Genomic DNA, 15358 nt, shown 5'->3' with positions numbered 1-15358 from the left:
TCGATCTAAGCGTGCCCCATTGGATGTATTACATATCGTTGACATCTACAGCCGATCGAGTAAATCGAACAATCTCCAAGTTTTTCTCTGCCTCTGTCGATCTGACTCAAGTTACATCGGCATGGCCTCGGACGATACGTCATCGGCAACCCCGCCGATTGGCTATCGTTGATGGATTTAACTCTTTGTTGTTTTTCTATCTTGTTGGTTGCAGGATTAAACCATCTGGTTTGCTCAGAACCCGAAGGCAATTATTTTGGACCTGCACTGGAGTTAAGCAGATCTCCCAAACCAGTGCATGTTGATTTTCACGTCAACAAGTGGCTGCTGCAGCTAGCCAACAGCCGCTCTAGCCACTGTAGGGGCCTAACAGACACTATAGGAGATGGAAACGATAAGGAGTGGTGCAGCCGCTGCTGCCGAACGGCTGCGCTGTGCAGCGTAGCCCACCAGGCAACTGTGAAAACGGGTTGCCGAACAGGCCCAATAATAGGAGTACACCCTATGTCACACTATAAGAACATTTTTTAGAGTGAGAGAAAAATAAGAGGGAGAAAAAATTTTTACCCAAGCACCCTTATTAAATACCCCCTCGTCCCAAAAAGAATCATAGCATGAACCTAAATATATGCGTGTCTAAATTCGATGCTAGGATTCGTTTTTTTCTTAGGACGGAGTAGAAAGAGATAGCAGTAGTACAAGCGGGAGACTAGTTGAGAGCAAGATGAAACAAAATATAAATAATAAGTAAGACAATATGATAAAAATTACACTTATTTTAGAACAACAAATAAGTCGCACTAGGAGATGGAACAGGACGGAGGGAGTATGATTTTATAAAATTTATTTATTTATTTAGAAAAAAAATAAAAGGGAAATCTCATGGTCCAATCATTGCGCGATCCATCTCCCGTCTCCCCGTCCTCTCTTCGTCAAGTGTCAACTCCTCTCCTCTCCTCGCGAGTTCGCGCACCGCCTCCGCCGATCTCCATCTCCGCCGCCGTCCTGCTGCTTCCGCCGCATCACATCCCGGTGAGCATCCCTATCCGTCACGCTCACGCGCATCCTCTCTCTTAGCGCGTAAAAGAAGAAGAAATCTCCCGTCTCGTTCTCGTTACTGTCTCCTCCGCTCCTCTCCTTGCGCCGCTGCCAAGACGAACAGGGGGGAGGGCCGGGCGGCGATCTCCATCTGGCGAGCAGAGCAGAGCAGCGGAGGTGAGGGGATCCTGGTGAGCATCCGCGATTCATCTCTCTCTCTCTCTCCTCCACCCCACCGGGACTGGAATTTGCTTGCGTTCGTGAACCCTACTAGCTTCTCTTCTAGATCTGGAAGAAGCTCTTCTCCTCCTCCTTAACTTGATAGCCTTAAACCTCTCTTAATTCAAGTAATAACAGTTTGTTTGTTCACCCAAAAGTTTCCCAAGTTGGATCCGCCCCTGTCCAGCACCCCACCGTCGAGTCCGAGCGACTAATAGTGTTTTTCGGTGATCGACTGATTTTTATAGGCTGTCCGTAGTGGAGCCCGGGCAGCCACCCGACCTGCCCGGGAGCTGTCTCCGCCCTTGTTCTTAGTGTAATTCCCTGGCATTCAGATTCAGGGCCAGTCTAGTGATATTTTGTCTTCGATATTTGTGGAGCAGGTAGAGTAGTCAGCATACCCCTTTCTCGTTGCTTCTTATTAGTTGGCTATGGATGAAGATGTAAACATTTAAGGCCTGGTTTAGTTCCCAACTTTTTCTTCAAACTTCCAACTTTTCCATCACATCAAAACTTTCCTACACACACAAACTTCCAACTTTTCCGTCAGATCGTTCCAATTTCAATCAAACTTCCAATTTTGGCGTGAACTAAACACACCCTTAACTTGTTCTATAGGGCACAAAGGATACAGGGGTGATTAAATTACTCTGTAATTTCCATATCTAGCATTAGTGTAAGTACAGTTGGCATTTTGGCCCAAGACCTATTAACAGCTTTTGAGATTCAGCAATGCCAAGTGCCAACTAAAGGAAGCTATCAAATTGACTATCCTAATGGATCAACTAATACTCAGTTTCATTTAGCCTGTAGGTAAAATTGTAAAAGGCTAGGAACAGACTAATAATTTGTTATCAATATTACTTCCCTAATCATCATCATGTTTAAAAAGCACCAGTTATTTGAAGATGCTGATTGCTGAGTTGAACTGAATTGACATTGGGCAATTTTCCTCAGCCTCTGGCTCATTTTTGTCTTGACATTCTGTTCCCCAAGAAATCATGCCTTAGATATGGTTTTTTATGCTGTTGGCATCTTTTATCATGTGAATTTTGACAATAGTACTTCTCGTTTCTAGCATCATGTCGGATATGAAGGACACCAATGCTGCTGGACCTGAAACTGTTGGAAATCCTGACCCTATGGACCAAACTGAAGATAACTCCATGCCCTCAGCTCAAGAACAGGTCATTTCCTTGGCTAGATCTTATGATATAGTCATTTCATTGTTACCCCTATGCCCTTGTAAATGCAACGTATAGCAACATTACTCTAAATAACTGGCATGGCCAATTTTGTTAAACACACCATCTACTCCTTTCTGTAGGAATTAGCAATCAAGAAGAAATTTGGAGGACTAATGCCAAAAAAACCACCACTCATCTCGAAGGTAATGAGTTTGCCTAGCCTTATTTCTATGTGCAAAGACATCAGCAGTTATTAGTGATTAAATTTCTCTCTGTAATTGAAGGATCATGAACGGGCCTATTTTGATTCTGCTGACTGGGCTCTGGGAAAGGTATCACTTCTTTCTGTGGCATCAATTTTATTCTGGGTGCTAATTACCTGAGTTCCACATTCAACCGTGCTGATATTGATATTCTGACATTTGGCTCTGCAGTCTGGACAGCAAGGCGCTGCGAAACCCAAAGGACCTCTTGAGGCACTTAGGCCAAAGTTGCAGGTATTCTCTTTATACATGTCCATATTTAGCACCTGAAATGAGCATGTTGTTTGCTCAAATTCAGCTCCTCTGACTTCCAAACTTCTACACTATTTTCAAATTTCAAAACAAAGTAATTGCCATCACATTGCTCTTATTTCAGCCAACACGACAACAGCAGCAGCGTTCCAGGCGCTTGATTAACACCTCATCAGAAAACGAGGGTATGCTTTCGTGGTTGGTTTTGCCAAATGGCCTCAGAAAACACTTGTGTATAAGTTATGTAACTTCGCTAACCATCTATTCACAACATGCAGATGGAGACGGTGCTGGTGCTGAGGATATGAACATCAACTGACCTGCTCAGGGAGTGTTCTGTTGGGAACCTCATGATTCAAAGCAGCTCATTGTTCGTGGATCGCAGGGAAGGATATGATGTCTTTGATGTTTCCATAGATATGAAAAGAAATGTTGTATTTTTCAAAGACCGATGTTAATTCATCGCACAGCTTACCTATATCTGTGCCAAATTTCAGCATAGACTAAACCATTGTTTGCATACGGCGTTGCACTCCAGTCGTGCTACGGCCTATTTGTCAATGGATATTTTTAAACAAGTTTGTATTGTACAAAACAGTGGCAAATCTACAGTGTTCTAGATGGGATCATCCTATGCTTTCAGAAAACAATTGGATATCAACTAGGGCTGTCAACGAGCCGAGCTCGAGCGAGCTCGTCTGCCCAAGCTCGAGCCGAGCCTACTGCACCTTCAAGCTTTTAGGCAAGCTCGGCTCGAGCTCGTTCGAGCTCGAGCTCGGCTACCGAGCTCGATCATAAGTAGTATAATATATGTATTAATTATAATATCTTGATAAGTATAATTATTTTCTAGTTAATTACACTAATGAAAGAGTAGAAAATGATTAAAATAAATATATTGTGCTAACACATGCTAATTTATTGTGTAAATAGATACTAATATATATATTTATCGATTAGTTTATTATATTAATAAGGTGAACATGCAATATAAACTATACACGGTCAAGCTCGTCCAGGCTCGGTAGAAGCTCGAGCTCGGCTCGGTAAAGCTCGCGAGCTTTTGCTCAAGCTCGGGTTCGGCTCATTTGGAGCTCGAGCCGAGCTCGAATCGAGCCTAGGACGAGCCAAGCTCGAGCTGCTCGTGAGCCTCGAGCTTTTTTGACAGCCCTAATATCAACGCAAATACTTGCTGAAAACATGCAGTTGCCTTCAGGGCAGCATGTGATTGAAAATAAAAGGTGACTTGTGATGAACTCGAACTGATCCATCAATTGACAAAGGAAAAGGCATAGCTGAAATCGTCTTTCAGGGTCAATAATTATATGAGCACGTATCTGTGACGTTCGTGTGATTGCCAAGGCATCATATATGAGCCTCGAAAAATAATTGCATTTGAAATCATCAGAAGCTGTGATCAACATGTTGGGAGGCAGGAGCTTAATTAGTCGATGGTACATTGGTACTCGTTGACCAAACCCTTAATATTTTATTTGGAGAAAGTGCAAATGTATGCAGGAGTAGTACAAGAATATATTTTTAGTTTAAGACCAAGGAATATTGCATTTTTTTTTTAAATCCGGGTCCCCTTAGGGATAAACGGACAGAAACCACCTCTACTGTCTCCGTTTTCTTTTTTTAAAAAAAAATCAGAAATCCCGAATAGAAAAACTGAATTGGATATTATCAGAATTGATACGGTAATAAATATTTATCAGAATATAAAACCCCTCGAACTGAACTTCTCGAATCCATGAAGAGATGCATCTCGTTATTTTTTAAAAAAATAATAATTCGACACTTCTATTTTTTATCAATTTTAATAATAATACAACTAATTTACGCTTCACTTCTCAGAATAACGAGAACTATCTTCATTTATAACTATTATTAGTATGGCATGGCCTAATAAAAATAGTAATTAGGCAAAACAAAAACATATCTAAAGCACCGCAGTAGAAAAAAAATATCTCCACTCAACTAACCACCTCAGTAGAAATCTGAATAATAGAGAAAGCCAAATCTAAGCAGCTATATATATATATGAGAAGTTTTCATTTCAAAAAGTTTCCGATTGATTTTGGTTTCCGACATACAGTAGTCTCTTACCATATTTGTTTCCGAGAAAAAAAATCTGAATTAATTTCCGTTTCTAGAAATTTCCAAAAAAAATTCTGACCGATACTTTTCGTTTCCAAAGACACATCCAGAAACCAAAAACTTTCCAAACTTTTTTCATTCCTACAGTCCAATATAAAGCTAGCAACAGCTGATTATTTGTGCGCTATTCTGCTGATTAAAACATGTGTTATAGCATGTCTTCTGGGTTGGGCTGGGCCTGGCCGGGATACAACCAAAACAAGCCCCGATGGTTGTATTCCTCATTAATTTGGACCAGTTTTGGGGAGGAAAATAAAAGGAGATGTACTCTCTCTGGACTCGTAAACAAAGTCGTTTTGGAGAGCGACACGGTCTCCAAAACATAACTCTGACTTCTTGTTTATATAAAAATATTTATTAAAAAGTGATATATGTATACTTGTATGAAAGTATTTTTCAAGATAAATCTATTCATATAATTTTTACATTTTCAAACTCAACAACTTGAGAGTTATTCATGATTTATATTCTCAAGGTTTGATTTAAACATGTCCTAAACGACTTCTTTTACAAGTACGGAGGGAGTATGATATTTACTTTTGCATTGTTCGTTTCCCTTTTTTTTCACAATAAGCCATGGTTGATTTTTTGTCCAGTCATGAAACACATCGAGTGTGACAGACTGAAATTGTGATGAAATAATAATCAGAGAGGCAGATGATGCTTCATGCACACAACTCATCAAATCATAGCAGCCCAACCCAATTACCCAAGTATCTGTCGATGGGCTCCTTCATTCATTGTCCTGTTCTAGGGCCATCAGTCCTTGCTATAGGAGACTTGCATCAATCAAGGGTAGGTTAAGAAAGGATTTTTCTTTGAGTAGGTAGGATGTTATATTGTTATCTTGATGTCCAATCTAGTCTAGTTTTTTTTATTCCATAAAGATTAAATATTTCCCTTTCGTTTTCGCGTTAGGTCTGAGACTGAGAGCTCTACTTGGCTGATCATATCCCTTTCTGTTCCAGCAGATTAATTTACAATAATTGGGCCATACAAAGTAATGAACCAATAAAAAGGGGATTTGAGAATTTTGCAACTCCAATAATTAATTGCAATCTAAGATTTGCCAATCATATACTCCCTCCGTCCTAAAAAAAAGCAACCTAGTACTAAGATGTGATACGAATCTGGATATACTGTTGTACTAGGATGTGTCACGTCGTAGTACGAGGTTGAGTTTTTTTAGGACGGATGGAGTATATGTCTATGACGTGTATGACCAGGATCCATAATGTCATAGAAACAAGTTGGATGGCAAATCGTAAAGCATCATATGGGATGGGCATATCTTCAAATTTCTCAATAAAAAGTGATAAAGCCTCCTACTTTTCTTCATTTACACTATATTGCACAAGTGCTCTTTCTTTAACATACAACCATACTAATTAAACTTTGGCTCTCCTGCAGAGAGAAAGAGTTCTTTTGCTCGTGTGAGATCAAAGAAGCTTGTGCTATGCAAAATTGATAATGAAAGTGATAACTTGCAATGTCTGCACCAATTAAACATGCACGCAACCATACGTGCCATGCAAAATGGTAGGAACTGAAGTGAGGGAACATATCTTCTATGCACAAAAACTTCCCGTGCATATGCACACTAATTACCAAATATCATAGAAAATTTCTAACGTGTACTCTTAATAGTATTACACATATCTACAAAGTTTTATATTCAAATTCATTATATTTTAACTGTAACAAAAAAGTGAAATTTTGTCTTTTTTGTTACGACTAAATTATAATGAATTTAAACATGAAATTTCACAGATAGATGTAATACTCCCTCTGTCCACGAATATAGGGGATAATCTCCTCTTAATTTGTCTAAGAATATAGAGGAATTTGTTATACCAAGGCAACAAGGACAGCAGCAAACTGATTCAAGCAGATAAGGCCCTGACAAAGGCATTAATTCTAACATATGGTGCATTTTTAAAAGTATGTGTCCATTTTTTTCTAGATTTTTTTGATATTTGCTAATTGGTGTGCACTGAAATCTTATGTGTATATGATATGTTCTCTTGTAGTGAACTTCAGTTAGCTCAGATAGGCCTTATCTTTCAACAGGAATACAATATGCATTTTCTAGTAGGAACATATGCATTAGGCGTCAGGAGAGGACAGAGACAGAAAGAAAGAAGATTAGTGACATGTGAGCTAACAGTGTCTCATGGAGAGCCATTTCTCTCCAACCATTGAGGTGAAGTGGAAACTAGAGGGCGTTGCATAGCTCTTTATGCAGCACGGGTGCCTCTACCGAGGAAGAAAACCAGAGCTTTCCGTAAAGAACAAAAGAGAAAAACCTCGGTTTCGTCACATCATGTGACTAGTGACAATGGGCATTCTTGATTTCTGGCAAAGGATTAGCTGATCAGTCTAATCGCAAAGACTTGCAGAGTGGTAATCCGCATTAAAGCACTCCTCTCTTAAGTACCCTCTTCTTCCAATAAAAAAAACTAAATCCGTCCTAAAATAAACCAGCCTCGTAAAAAATGGGTTACATTCTAGCATTACTAGTATGTATACGAGGTTGGTTTATTTTAGAATGGAGAGAGTATACATCTGGAATAGTTATAAGTTGGTTTTATTTATGGGACGGAGAGAGTACTTTAGGAAAAAATAATCTCGTTTTGATTTCCATGGTACCCCATTTCTATCCTCTCTAGATTAACCATGCTTCATATATACTCTGATCCCTTGTCCCATAAAACCAATCAAGACATGATGTGACGTTTTCTATTACTATTAATCTGGACATATCCTTGTTCAAATTTATTGTATTAGGAGACGTTGCATCTCGTTTTAGGTTTTCTTTAAACAGGGGAGTATATCTTTACAGATAATTGACACGTCATGTAAATTTAAAATCCACTTCCTCCAAAGATTATACAATATTTAACTACGTATCTGAATAAACAGTAAATAATCAAAAAAATATATCATATATTGGGGTGTTATTTCTCCTTCTAATCATATTTATCTGACGACGGTAAATAATCACATCTATCATGCCAATTTTTTAGGGTGAATAGCTAATATGGTCCCTAAAGTTTCGTTCGGGCTCAGTTTAGTCCTTGAGGTTTCAAATCGTCCAAAGCTCCAAATTAATCATTTGGGTTAATATAGTCCTTGGACCCAGAAAAAGTGCCACGTGAGCATACCAAGTCATCCTCGGATGGAGCGGTATGAATGAAATAACTATTCTACCTTTATATACCATATAGAAAAGAAAGAAAAAAAAAGACAAATGTTTCACACGTGTATGATCGTTCTAGAATTGTCACTTACGATTGCTGCAACCAAGCACTGATCGTATAAATTCCTTTCTCCGCAACAATGTTGGGCCTGGGCTGGCCCGTTATTTTTTCTGTTTGTGTCTTTTCTTTCTTTTTTATATGGTATATAAGGGTAGAATGGTCATTTTATTCATACCGCTGCATGAGAGGATGACTTAGCATGCTCACGTGGTATTTTTTATGGGTCCAAGGACTATATTACCCCAAATAATTAATTTGGAGAATTTGTTTGGACGATTTGAAACATTAAGAACTAAATTGACCCCTAAGCGAAACTTTAGAGACCCTGTCTATTCACCCAATTTTTTACATGAGAAAATGGTTGCCATTGTTCTTTATAACAATGGCTGATTGATTATTTTTCCATGCATGAAGTTAATCCCGCGGTAAGCAGTCAAATAATCTACTGCCCAGCGACCAATCACCAACCCTAAATCTACACACTTTGCTTGACATGAAATCAAGTACACTTGCAAAGCACACACACCAGCAGCCAGTCAGCCTCCTTGACCCACACACACTCTCACCCACTCACAGCTGATGATCATCAATCACTCCGGTAATTAATCACCAGCCTAATCTTTTCTCCTCGTCTCACCCCCTCCCCAGCTATAAGTAGCACCGAGTTCTTCCTCTCTGATTGCTCAACGACAAGTGGTCAACACACATCAATCAATTAACCATCGGCGAGCAGAAGAAGAGCAGAGGCTCAGCTAGCAGGCGAGAGAGATCAGCGAGCAGGATGGCTGGGGCTGCAGGGTCGTCGTGGTCCTCTCTGCTCCTCGCAGCGGTGGCGGTGGCGCTCGCCGTCGCCGCAGCGCCGTCGCTCGCCGGCGACCCGGACTACCTCCAGGACATCTGCGTCGCCGACCTCAACTCCGGTTCGTACATATGATCTGTCCATGTTCTTGGCAAGATCTTAATTTGGTGTGTGTGTGTGGAACTGTGGATCGATTGGAAGCAGGATTTCCCAAACCGCCGGGGCCAGGGTTACCGTGCCCTGGCGGTAAGCACGGTTACTGCCGTGAAAAATCGTACAAAATTTATCAAAAATTTAAATTATTTTTTAAATTTATTTAAATTTAAGGAGGTTACCGCAGTATTTGTATTACCGTACCACGCGGTAAGAACGGTAACCATAGTAAACGCGTGGTTACCGACGGTAATGTAAAGCCTGGTAGGAAGATCACCGATCGACTGCTGCTTAGCCTGCTTATGCATGGTCTTTGCTTAACTGGAGCTGCCTGACGATGGTTCAGATTAAGGCTAGAGATATGCTACATTTTTTTTTTGGGAGAGATATGCTACATTGCTACTCAGCGTTTAATTACTTTCTTTTTTTGTGAAAAAAATAAATTTTCTATGAAAAAAGAGAGTCAGGATCTTTTTTAAGAAAATAAAGAGAATCGAAGCTCGCCAAAGTCGCCATCGATGGGTAGAATGTCTGTAGCAGCTTCGGTTTCGCATTGAGTGTGGTACGAATATACAGCGTGCTAGTACTACGATTTTGTCATGTCTTGCGTAGGCTAGACTCCACGCGCGTTACGTAGTTATTGCTGAATCCAACGCCAACTCATTTCCATGGACGGATGGTGTACTATATATTGCATTTCCATTTCATACTCATTTTCTTCTTAAATTAAAAATGCAATTATCCCCTATATATGCGTCTTCTTGCCTCTCCTTGTAGATCCTGCAAACAATTTGTCGATTGGATACAATTAAGATTGATGTAGTCCATCCAGAAACTAGTTTATTAGAGTTCTTTCAAAAGAAAAAGGAATACTAGCTAGTTATTAGAGCATATTAGGAGTAGCCATCAGTCCATCCATAATCTGCCAATTTATTGTTAGTGCATCTGCTAAAGGCGTCAATGGACCCTGCCTACTGAACGGAACCGTACAGACCATGTGCCCAAACTGCTGCCTTGTAATTTTTGGCCCTGTTTAGATGGGACTAAAACTTTTAAGTCCCTATCACATCGGATGTTTGAAAATTAATTATAAATATTAAACGTAGACTATTAATAAAACCCATCCATAATCTTGGACTAATTTGCGAGACGAATCTAATGAGCCTAATTAATCCATGATTAGCCTATGTGATGTTACAGTAAACATTCTCTAATTATAGATTAATTAGGCTTAAAAAATTTGTCTCGTGAATTAGCTTTTATTTATGTAATTAGTTTTGTAAGTAGTCTATATTTAATACTCTAAATTAGTGTCTAAAGACAGGGACTAAAGTTAAGTCCCTGGATGTAAAAACCACCTTACTCTCGTGGTAACTCTCTTCCCAATACGTCTACGTTTGTACCATGTGTTTCAAAACAAAACAAAACGAAGCCTTGCTAATTCTTACCCCTTTTTCTCACATTGACAAAACTAAAAATGACAATCAATTAAACAAGCCCTAATATATAACCGCAACCACTTAATATTAGGATTAGCGGTTTTATTGAGTTAGTATGAATCAATAAATCGTAAAGTGAACATAACCGGTTATGTTTCTTTCAATGATGGTTTCGGAGATGCTCATATAGGATAGGTTGTATGCATGTGTGCGTGCACGTTCATAGAGGATAAGCATACGCGCATTGTGAGCATGGTTTACAACCGCTAGGTACGATAAATGTAAAACCACGATAACCCCATTAAACCCAAATAAATTTAAAAATAATTTAAATTTTTGATAAATTTATTATGGTTTGCCATGGTTATCGCGGTTACCGCTTGGTAACCACATTTACTGCGGGGGCGGTAACCCCACCCCAGACGGTAAGGAAACCTTATAGTTGTGAGTGCTTACATTTGTGTTGTGTTGAAAAAAAAATTGTGCGAATTGACAAATTGCTCGGTAAATCGGCCCAGTTCAAAAGAAAAAACTCAAACCAAAAAATCCAAATCTCAGTAAAATTCTTTTGACCAACAAGTTTTACCGGTTTTTCTTTGTAACGTAACGGGATTATCATCAATAACAGAGGTGAAGGTGAACGGGTTCCCGTGCAAGGCGAACGCGACGGCGGACGACTTCTTCTCCGGCGTGCTCGCCAGCCCCGGCGCCGCCGCCAACACCACCACCGGCGCCGTGGTCACCGGCGCCAACGTCGAGAAGGTCCCGGGCCTCAACACCCTGGGCGTCTCCCTCGCCCGCATCGACTACGCCCCCGGCGGCCTCAACCCGCCGCACACCCACCCGCGCGCCACCGAGGTCGTCTTCGTCCTCTACGGCGAGCTCGACGTCGGCTTCGTCACCACCGCCAACAAGCTCCTCTCCCGCACCATCTCCCAGGGCGACGTCTTCGTCTTCCCCCGCGGCCTCGTCCACTTCCAGAGGAACACCGGCGACAAGCCCGCCGCCGTCGTCTCCGCCTTCAACAGCCAGCTCCCCGGCACGCAGTCCATCGCCGCCACGCTCTTCGCCGCCTCGCCGGCGGTGCCCGACGCCGTCCTCGCCAAGGCCTTCCAGATCGACGACGAGGAGGTGGACAAGATCAAGGCCAAGTTTGCCCCCAAGAAGACCTAGACGATATAAGATTATAAGGCGACGTATACATTGGAGAGATTTGAGGTTTCAAACTTATCTTAAAATTTGAATTGATTTGTCTGTGATTTGATGATTAACTATATGTACTTGTCGATGATATAATGCCATCTTGATGACACTTATTTGTGTAAGAGCGACATGCAAAATGTAGTAGTAATAGAGAAGTTTCTTGTAATAAGTTGCTGGGGAGAACGATGATGATTTGTTAATGATTAGTACAATCATTTTGGCTGGAAGATGAGGAAGATTCTATCTGTGAACCATATGAAATGCTTTACCTTTCCCTGTTTAGTCCAGCTCAGCTTGATTCGATCATTGCATAGTTGATTAATTTCATGGCTGTCTACTGCTCCTGCAACACTGGAATGTCCGAGGATCACAGCAGAATCCTTATCTTCAGGAAATGATTGAAGTAAAACGTGTCTTCCAGTTACAATGTTTTTTTTTTTAATTACTTGAGGATAACTGAAGTAGTCTGGAGAATCGACATGACAAGTATCTCAGTTGCAGGCTTGCTGCACGTCTGAACTTCTAGGTTGCTGTAATTGCAACCCCAGGAAGCTGAATGAGCATGTGAACCTGCATTTGTTAGCAAAGGTATGTAACATTTGCTTAGCAAAACAAAAAAGAAAAGGATAGTGCTTATATAAATTTCAGATATGGATGTTCTTCAGACAGGGGAGAAGACAAAACGAACATTTCACAATGTCTGTAACAGTAGTTCTTAAACTCTGAACTTGCACTTCTGTTTTAGATCTGGCATTATGCACATTTTCCAAAGAATCGGAAGGATGCATTACTGAATCCTGAGCTTTCAAAAGACCAATTTGGCCAAAAATAAAATGACAGCAGGGGTCACGGACTGAAACTCTGCTCGTCTGAAACTGTACAATTCCTAAAATCAGCCTCCCGTGATGAGCACCGGTGAAACTCCCTTCCAAGAAACAACCACCTGGCCATGACATCGATCATACTCTAAAATCCACATCATGGTTCACAAGAAGGATTAATCATGTCACATCAGGAAGATTCATCAGTTGATCATCTACTGATTAATTTCCTCCCATATGCTGTCCTGTGTAGGATTATTAGCTAAGAGAATGTGACCATGCGTGATGATCCACGACGAGTTGATCGACGACCACCATGATTGATCGAAAGTAAACGGAGAGGCCACATGCATGCGTATCGCGCGTGATCTCTCGTCGTCAACCGCTGCTTGCTTATAAGTATCATGAGAAGAAATGCTAGTTGCTCTTCAGGTCAAGTTTCAGCAGCGAGATGGAGAAGAAGCTGTTGGTCGTCTTGTTCCTAAGCCTGTGCTGCGCGTCTCGGCTCCGCGGCGAGGCGGCGCAGCAGTGGACGTCGGCCACCGCCACGTTCTACGGCGGCAGCGACGCGTCCGGCACCATGGGTAACCTGGACGAACACCTTAACTGCGTGACAGCTTTGATCACCATCCGGCCAATGCGGCAGTGCAGCACGCATCGCTTAGCTGCTTTGATCATGCAGGTGGATCGTGCGGGTACGGCAACATGTACAGCGCCGGGTACGGGACGAACACGACGGCGCTGAGCTCGGCGCTGTACGGCGACGGCGCGTCGTGCGGCGCGTGCTACCTCGTCACCTGCGACGCCTCGGCGACGCGGTGGTGCAAGAACGGCACGTCGGTGACCGTGACGGCGACCAACTACTGCCCGCCCAACTACAGCGAGTCCGGCGACGCCGGCGGGTGGTGCAACCCGCCGCGGCGCCACTTCGACATGTCGCAGCCGGCGTGGGAGGCGATCGCCGTGTACAGCTCCGGCATCGTCCCCGTCAGGTACGCGCGGACGCCGTGCAGGCGCGTCGGCGGCATCCGGTTCGGCATCGCCGGGCACGACTACTACGAGCTGGTGCTCGTCACCAACGTCGCCGGCAGCGGCGCCGTGGCGGCGGCGTGGGTGAAGGGCTCCGGGACGGAGTGGCTGTCGATGAGCCGGAACTGGGGGGAGAACTGGCAGAGCAACGCGTACCTCACCGGCCAGGCGCTGTCGTTCAGGGTGCAGGCCGACGACGGCGGCGTCGTCACGGCGTACGACGTCGCTCCGGCGAACTGGCAGTTCGGGTCCACCTACCAGTCCGACGTCAACTTCTCCTACTAGGCCTGTCACCTGTGCAGGAATTTCTTCTTGGGCCAAATTGGGCTTAGTTCAGGTGTACAAATTAGATGGGCCTTGAAACTCGGGAAATTGTGGAAGCCTGTATTTAGTTTGGGCCGGACGGCGAGGTCGATCTTGATTGGAATAAGTCCACTTTACCTCCCTCAACTCATGGCCGTGTATGAATATCATCCCTCAACCGCAAAACCGGGTATAACTCATCCCCCAACTCTGAAAACCGTTGCAAATCAACTCCCCGGGCGGTTTTGGAGGCGGTTTTGTCCTACGTGGCAATTGACTTGATTACGTGGCAGTTGATTTGCTGAGTCATTAAATGGGACCCACATGTCAGCAGTCTCCACCTCATCTCATCTTCTCCCTCATCTCTTCCCCTCTTTCTCTTTCATATCTTCCTCCTCTCACCTTCTATCAGCAGGGCGGCGACAACGGCGCAAGGGGGACGAGCTCGTCGGTTGGCCACGCCGCGCGCGGGGAGTGGCCCGGCTCGAGCACGCAGAGGAGGCGGGAGGGCGCCGGGGCATCGTCTAAGAGGGGGTCGTGGAGGACGAGGCAACCCCTCCAAGTCGCCGGCCGTCCACGCGTGTGGAGGATCTCGCCGGCAGTGCTCACGCTAGGAGGATCTCGTCGGCCGGCCGCGCGCGAGGGAGGAGCTCGCCGGCCGTCCGCGCGCGGGGAGGATCTTGCCAGCCGTCCTCGCGCGGGGGAGGAGCTCGCCGGCCGTCCGCGCGTAGGAGCAGCTCGCCGGCCGTCCGCGCACAGGGAAATAGCTCGCCGGCCGTCCGCGCGCGGGAGAAGCTTGCCGGCCGTCCGAGAAGGAAGCCACTGGGGATGTCGCCGAGCGCCGGGTTGTGCTGCAGCATGAGGACGGAGAGGCTCCGGCACGGGGACGACGGTGGCATTGCCAGCAGCTGTGCATGGCGGACACCCGCTCCGCGTCGCGCGCACGCTAGAAGAACTCCGCTAGCTTGTTTGCTGCTTGCTCATGTTCTTCGACGATTTCATGGTCTCTGATCTCTGATTTGTTCTGTTCGTTCCCCTTTCTTGTTTCGCGTGATCGCCAGCGTCTTCTCTGAATTCGGCAACCATCATATGCTACTTGTCTTGCCGTTGATCTTGCTGCTCGATTCTATCGCCTCGCCTCCGCTTCTTGATTTTTTTCCTTTCCCGTTTCTTGAAGGGAATCATGGTGACTGGTGAGGGAGAAGATGAGATGAGGTGGAGACTGCTGACAT

At 43.7% G+C, this 15358-nt stretch overlaps 3 protein-coding genes across 9 annotated transcripts; all 3 read left to right on the top strand.

Moving 5' to 3' along the window:
• Positions 1-896: 896 nt before the first annotated feature.
• Positions 897-3588, top strand: LOC4327220 (uncharacterized). 7 transcript variants are annotated; one of them, XM_015766991.2, is made up of 8 exons: positions 897-1032; positions 1163-1215; positions 2336-2444; positions 2585-2647; positions 2729-2776; positions 2879-2941; positions 3084-3144; positions 3238-3588. In XM_015766991.2, the coding sequence occupies exons 3-8, from the start codon at positions 2340-2342 to the stop codon at positions 3276-3278; spliced, it is 381 nt and encodes a 126-aa protein (XP_015622477.2). In that variant the 5' UTR covers positions 897-1032; positions 1163-1215; positions 2336-2339; the 3' UTR covers positions 3279-3588. The 7 variants fall into 7 exon arrangements, with proteins under 7 accessions (XP_015622477.2, XP_015622481.1, XP_015622483.1 ...); XM_015766995.3 differs by having other exon boundaries at positions 1163-1229; XM_015766997.2 differs by having other exon boundaries at positions 1155-1215.
• A 5472-nt stretch (positions 3589-9060) lies between these two features.
• LOC4327219 (germin-like protein 5-1) lies at positions 9061-12265 on the top strand. Its single transcript, NM_001409058.1, has 2 exons — positions 9061-9299; positions 11399-12265. Exons 1-2 carry the CDS (start codon positions 9161-9163, stop codon positions 11941-11943), a joined length of 684 nt encoding a protein of 227 aa, NP_001395987.1. The 5' UTR covers positions 9061-9160; the 3' UTR covers positions 11944-12265.
• A 937-nt stretch (positions 12266-13202) lies between these two features.
• On the top strand, positions 13203-14374 carry LOC4327218 (expansin-A9-like). The gene is made up of 2 exons (NM_001409056.1): positions 13203-13378; positions 13477-14374. The coding sequence occupies exons 1-2, from the start codon at positions 13246-13248 to the stop codon at positions 14106-14108; spliced, it is 765 nt and encodes a 254-aa protein (NP_001395985.1). The 5' UTR covers positions 13203-13245; the 3' UTR covers positions 14109-14374.
• The last annotated feature ends 984 nt before the right edge of the window (positions 14375-15358 follow it).

Source organism: Oryza sativa, chromosome 1 (genome assembly GCF_034140825.1).
Source record: "Oryza sativa Japonica Group chromosome 1, ASM3414082v1".
NCBI lineage: Eukaryota > Viridiplantae > Streptophyta > Magnoliopsida > Poales > Poaceae > Oryza > Oryza sativa.
This window is presented reverse-complemented; position numbering and strand designations above follow the sequence as displayed.

Bases quoted from the DNA above. Each gene is read 5' to 3' on its own strand.
- LOC4327220 (XM_015766996.2), top strand. From the start codon at position 2,340: ATGTCGGATATGAAGGACACCAATGCTGCTGGACCTGAAACTGTTGGA. The intron at 2,777-2,878 runs GTATCACTTCTT...TTGGCTCTGCAG, and splicing joins CTGACTGGGCTCTGGGAAAG to TCTGGACAGCAAGGCGCTGC. The intron at 3,145-3,237 runs GTATGCTTTCGT...CACAACATGCAG, and splicing joins CACCTCATCAGAAAACGAGG to ATGGAGACGGTGCTGGTGCT.
- LOC4327218 (NM_001409056.1), top strand. From the start codon at position 13,246: ATGGAGAAGAAGCTGTTGGTCGTCTTGTTCCTAAGCCTGTGCTGCGCG. The intron at 13,379-13,476 runs GTAACCTGGACG...TTGATCATGCAG, and splicing joins CGACGCGTCCGGCACCATGG to GTGGATCGTGCGGGTACGGC.
- LOC4327219 (NM_001409058.1), top strand. From the start codon at position 9,161: ATGGCTGGGGCTGCAGGGTCGTCGTGGTCCTCTCTGCTCCTCGCAGCG. The intron at 9,300-11,398 runs GTTCGTACATAT...CATCAATAACAG, and splicing joins CGTCGCCGACCTCAACTCCG to AGGTGAAGGTGAACGGGTTC.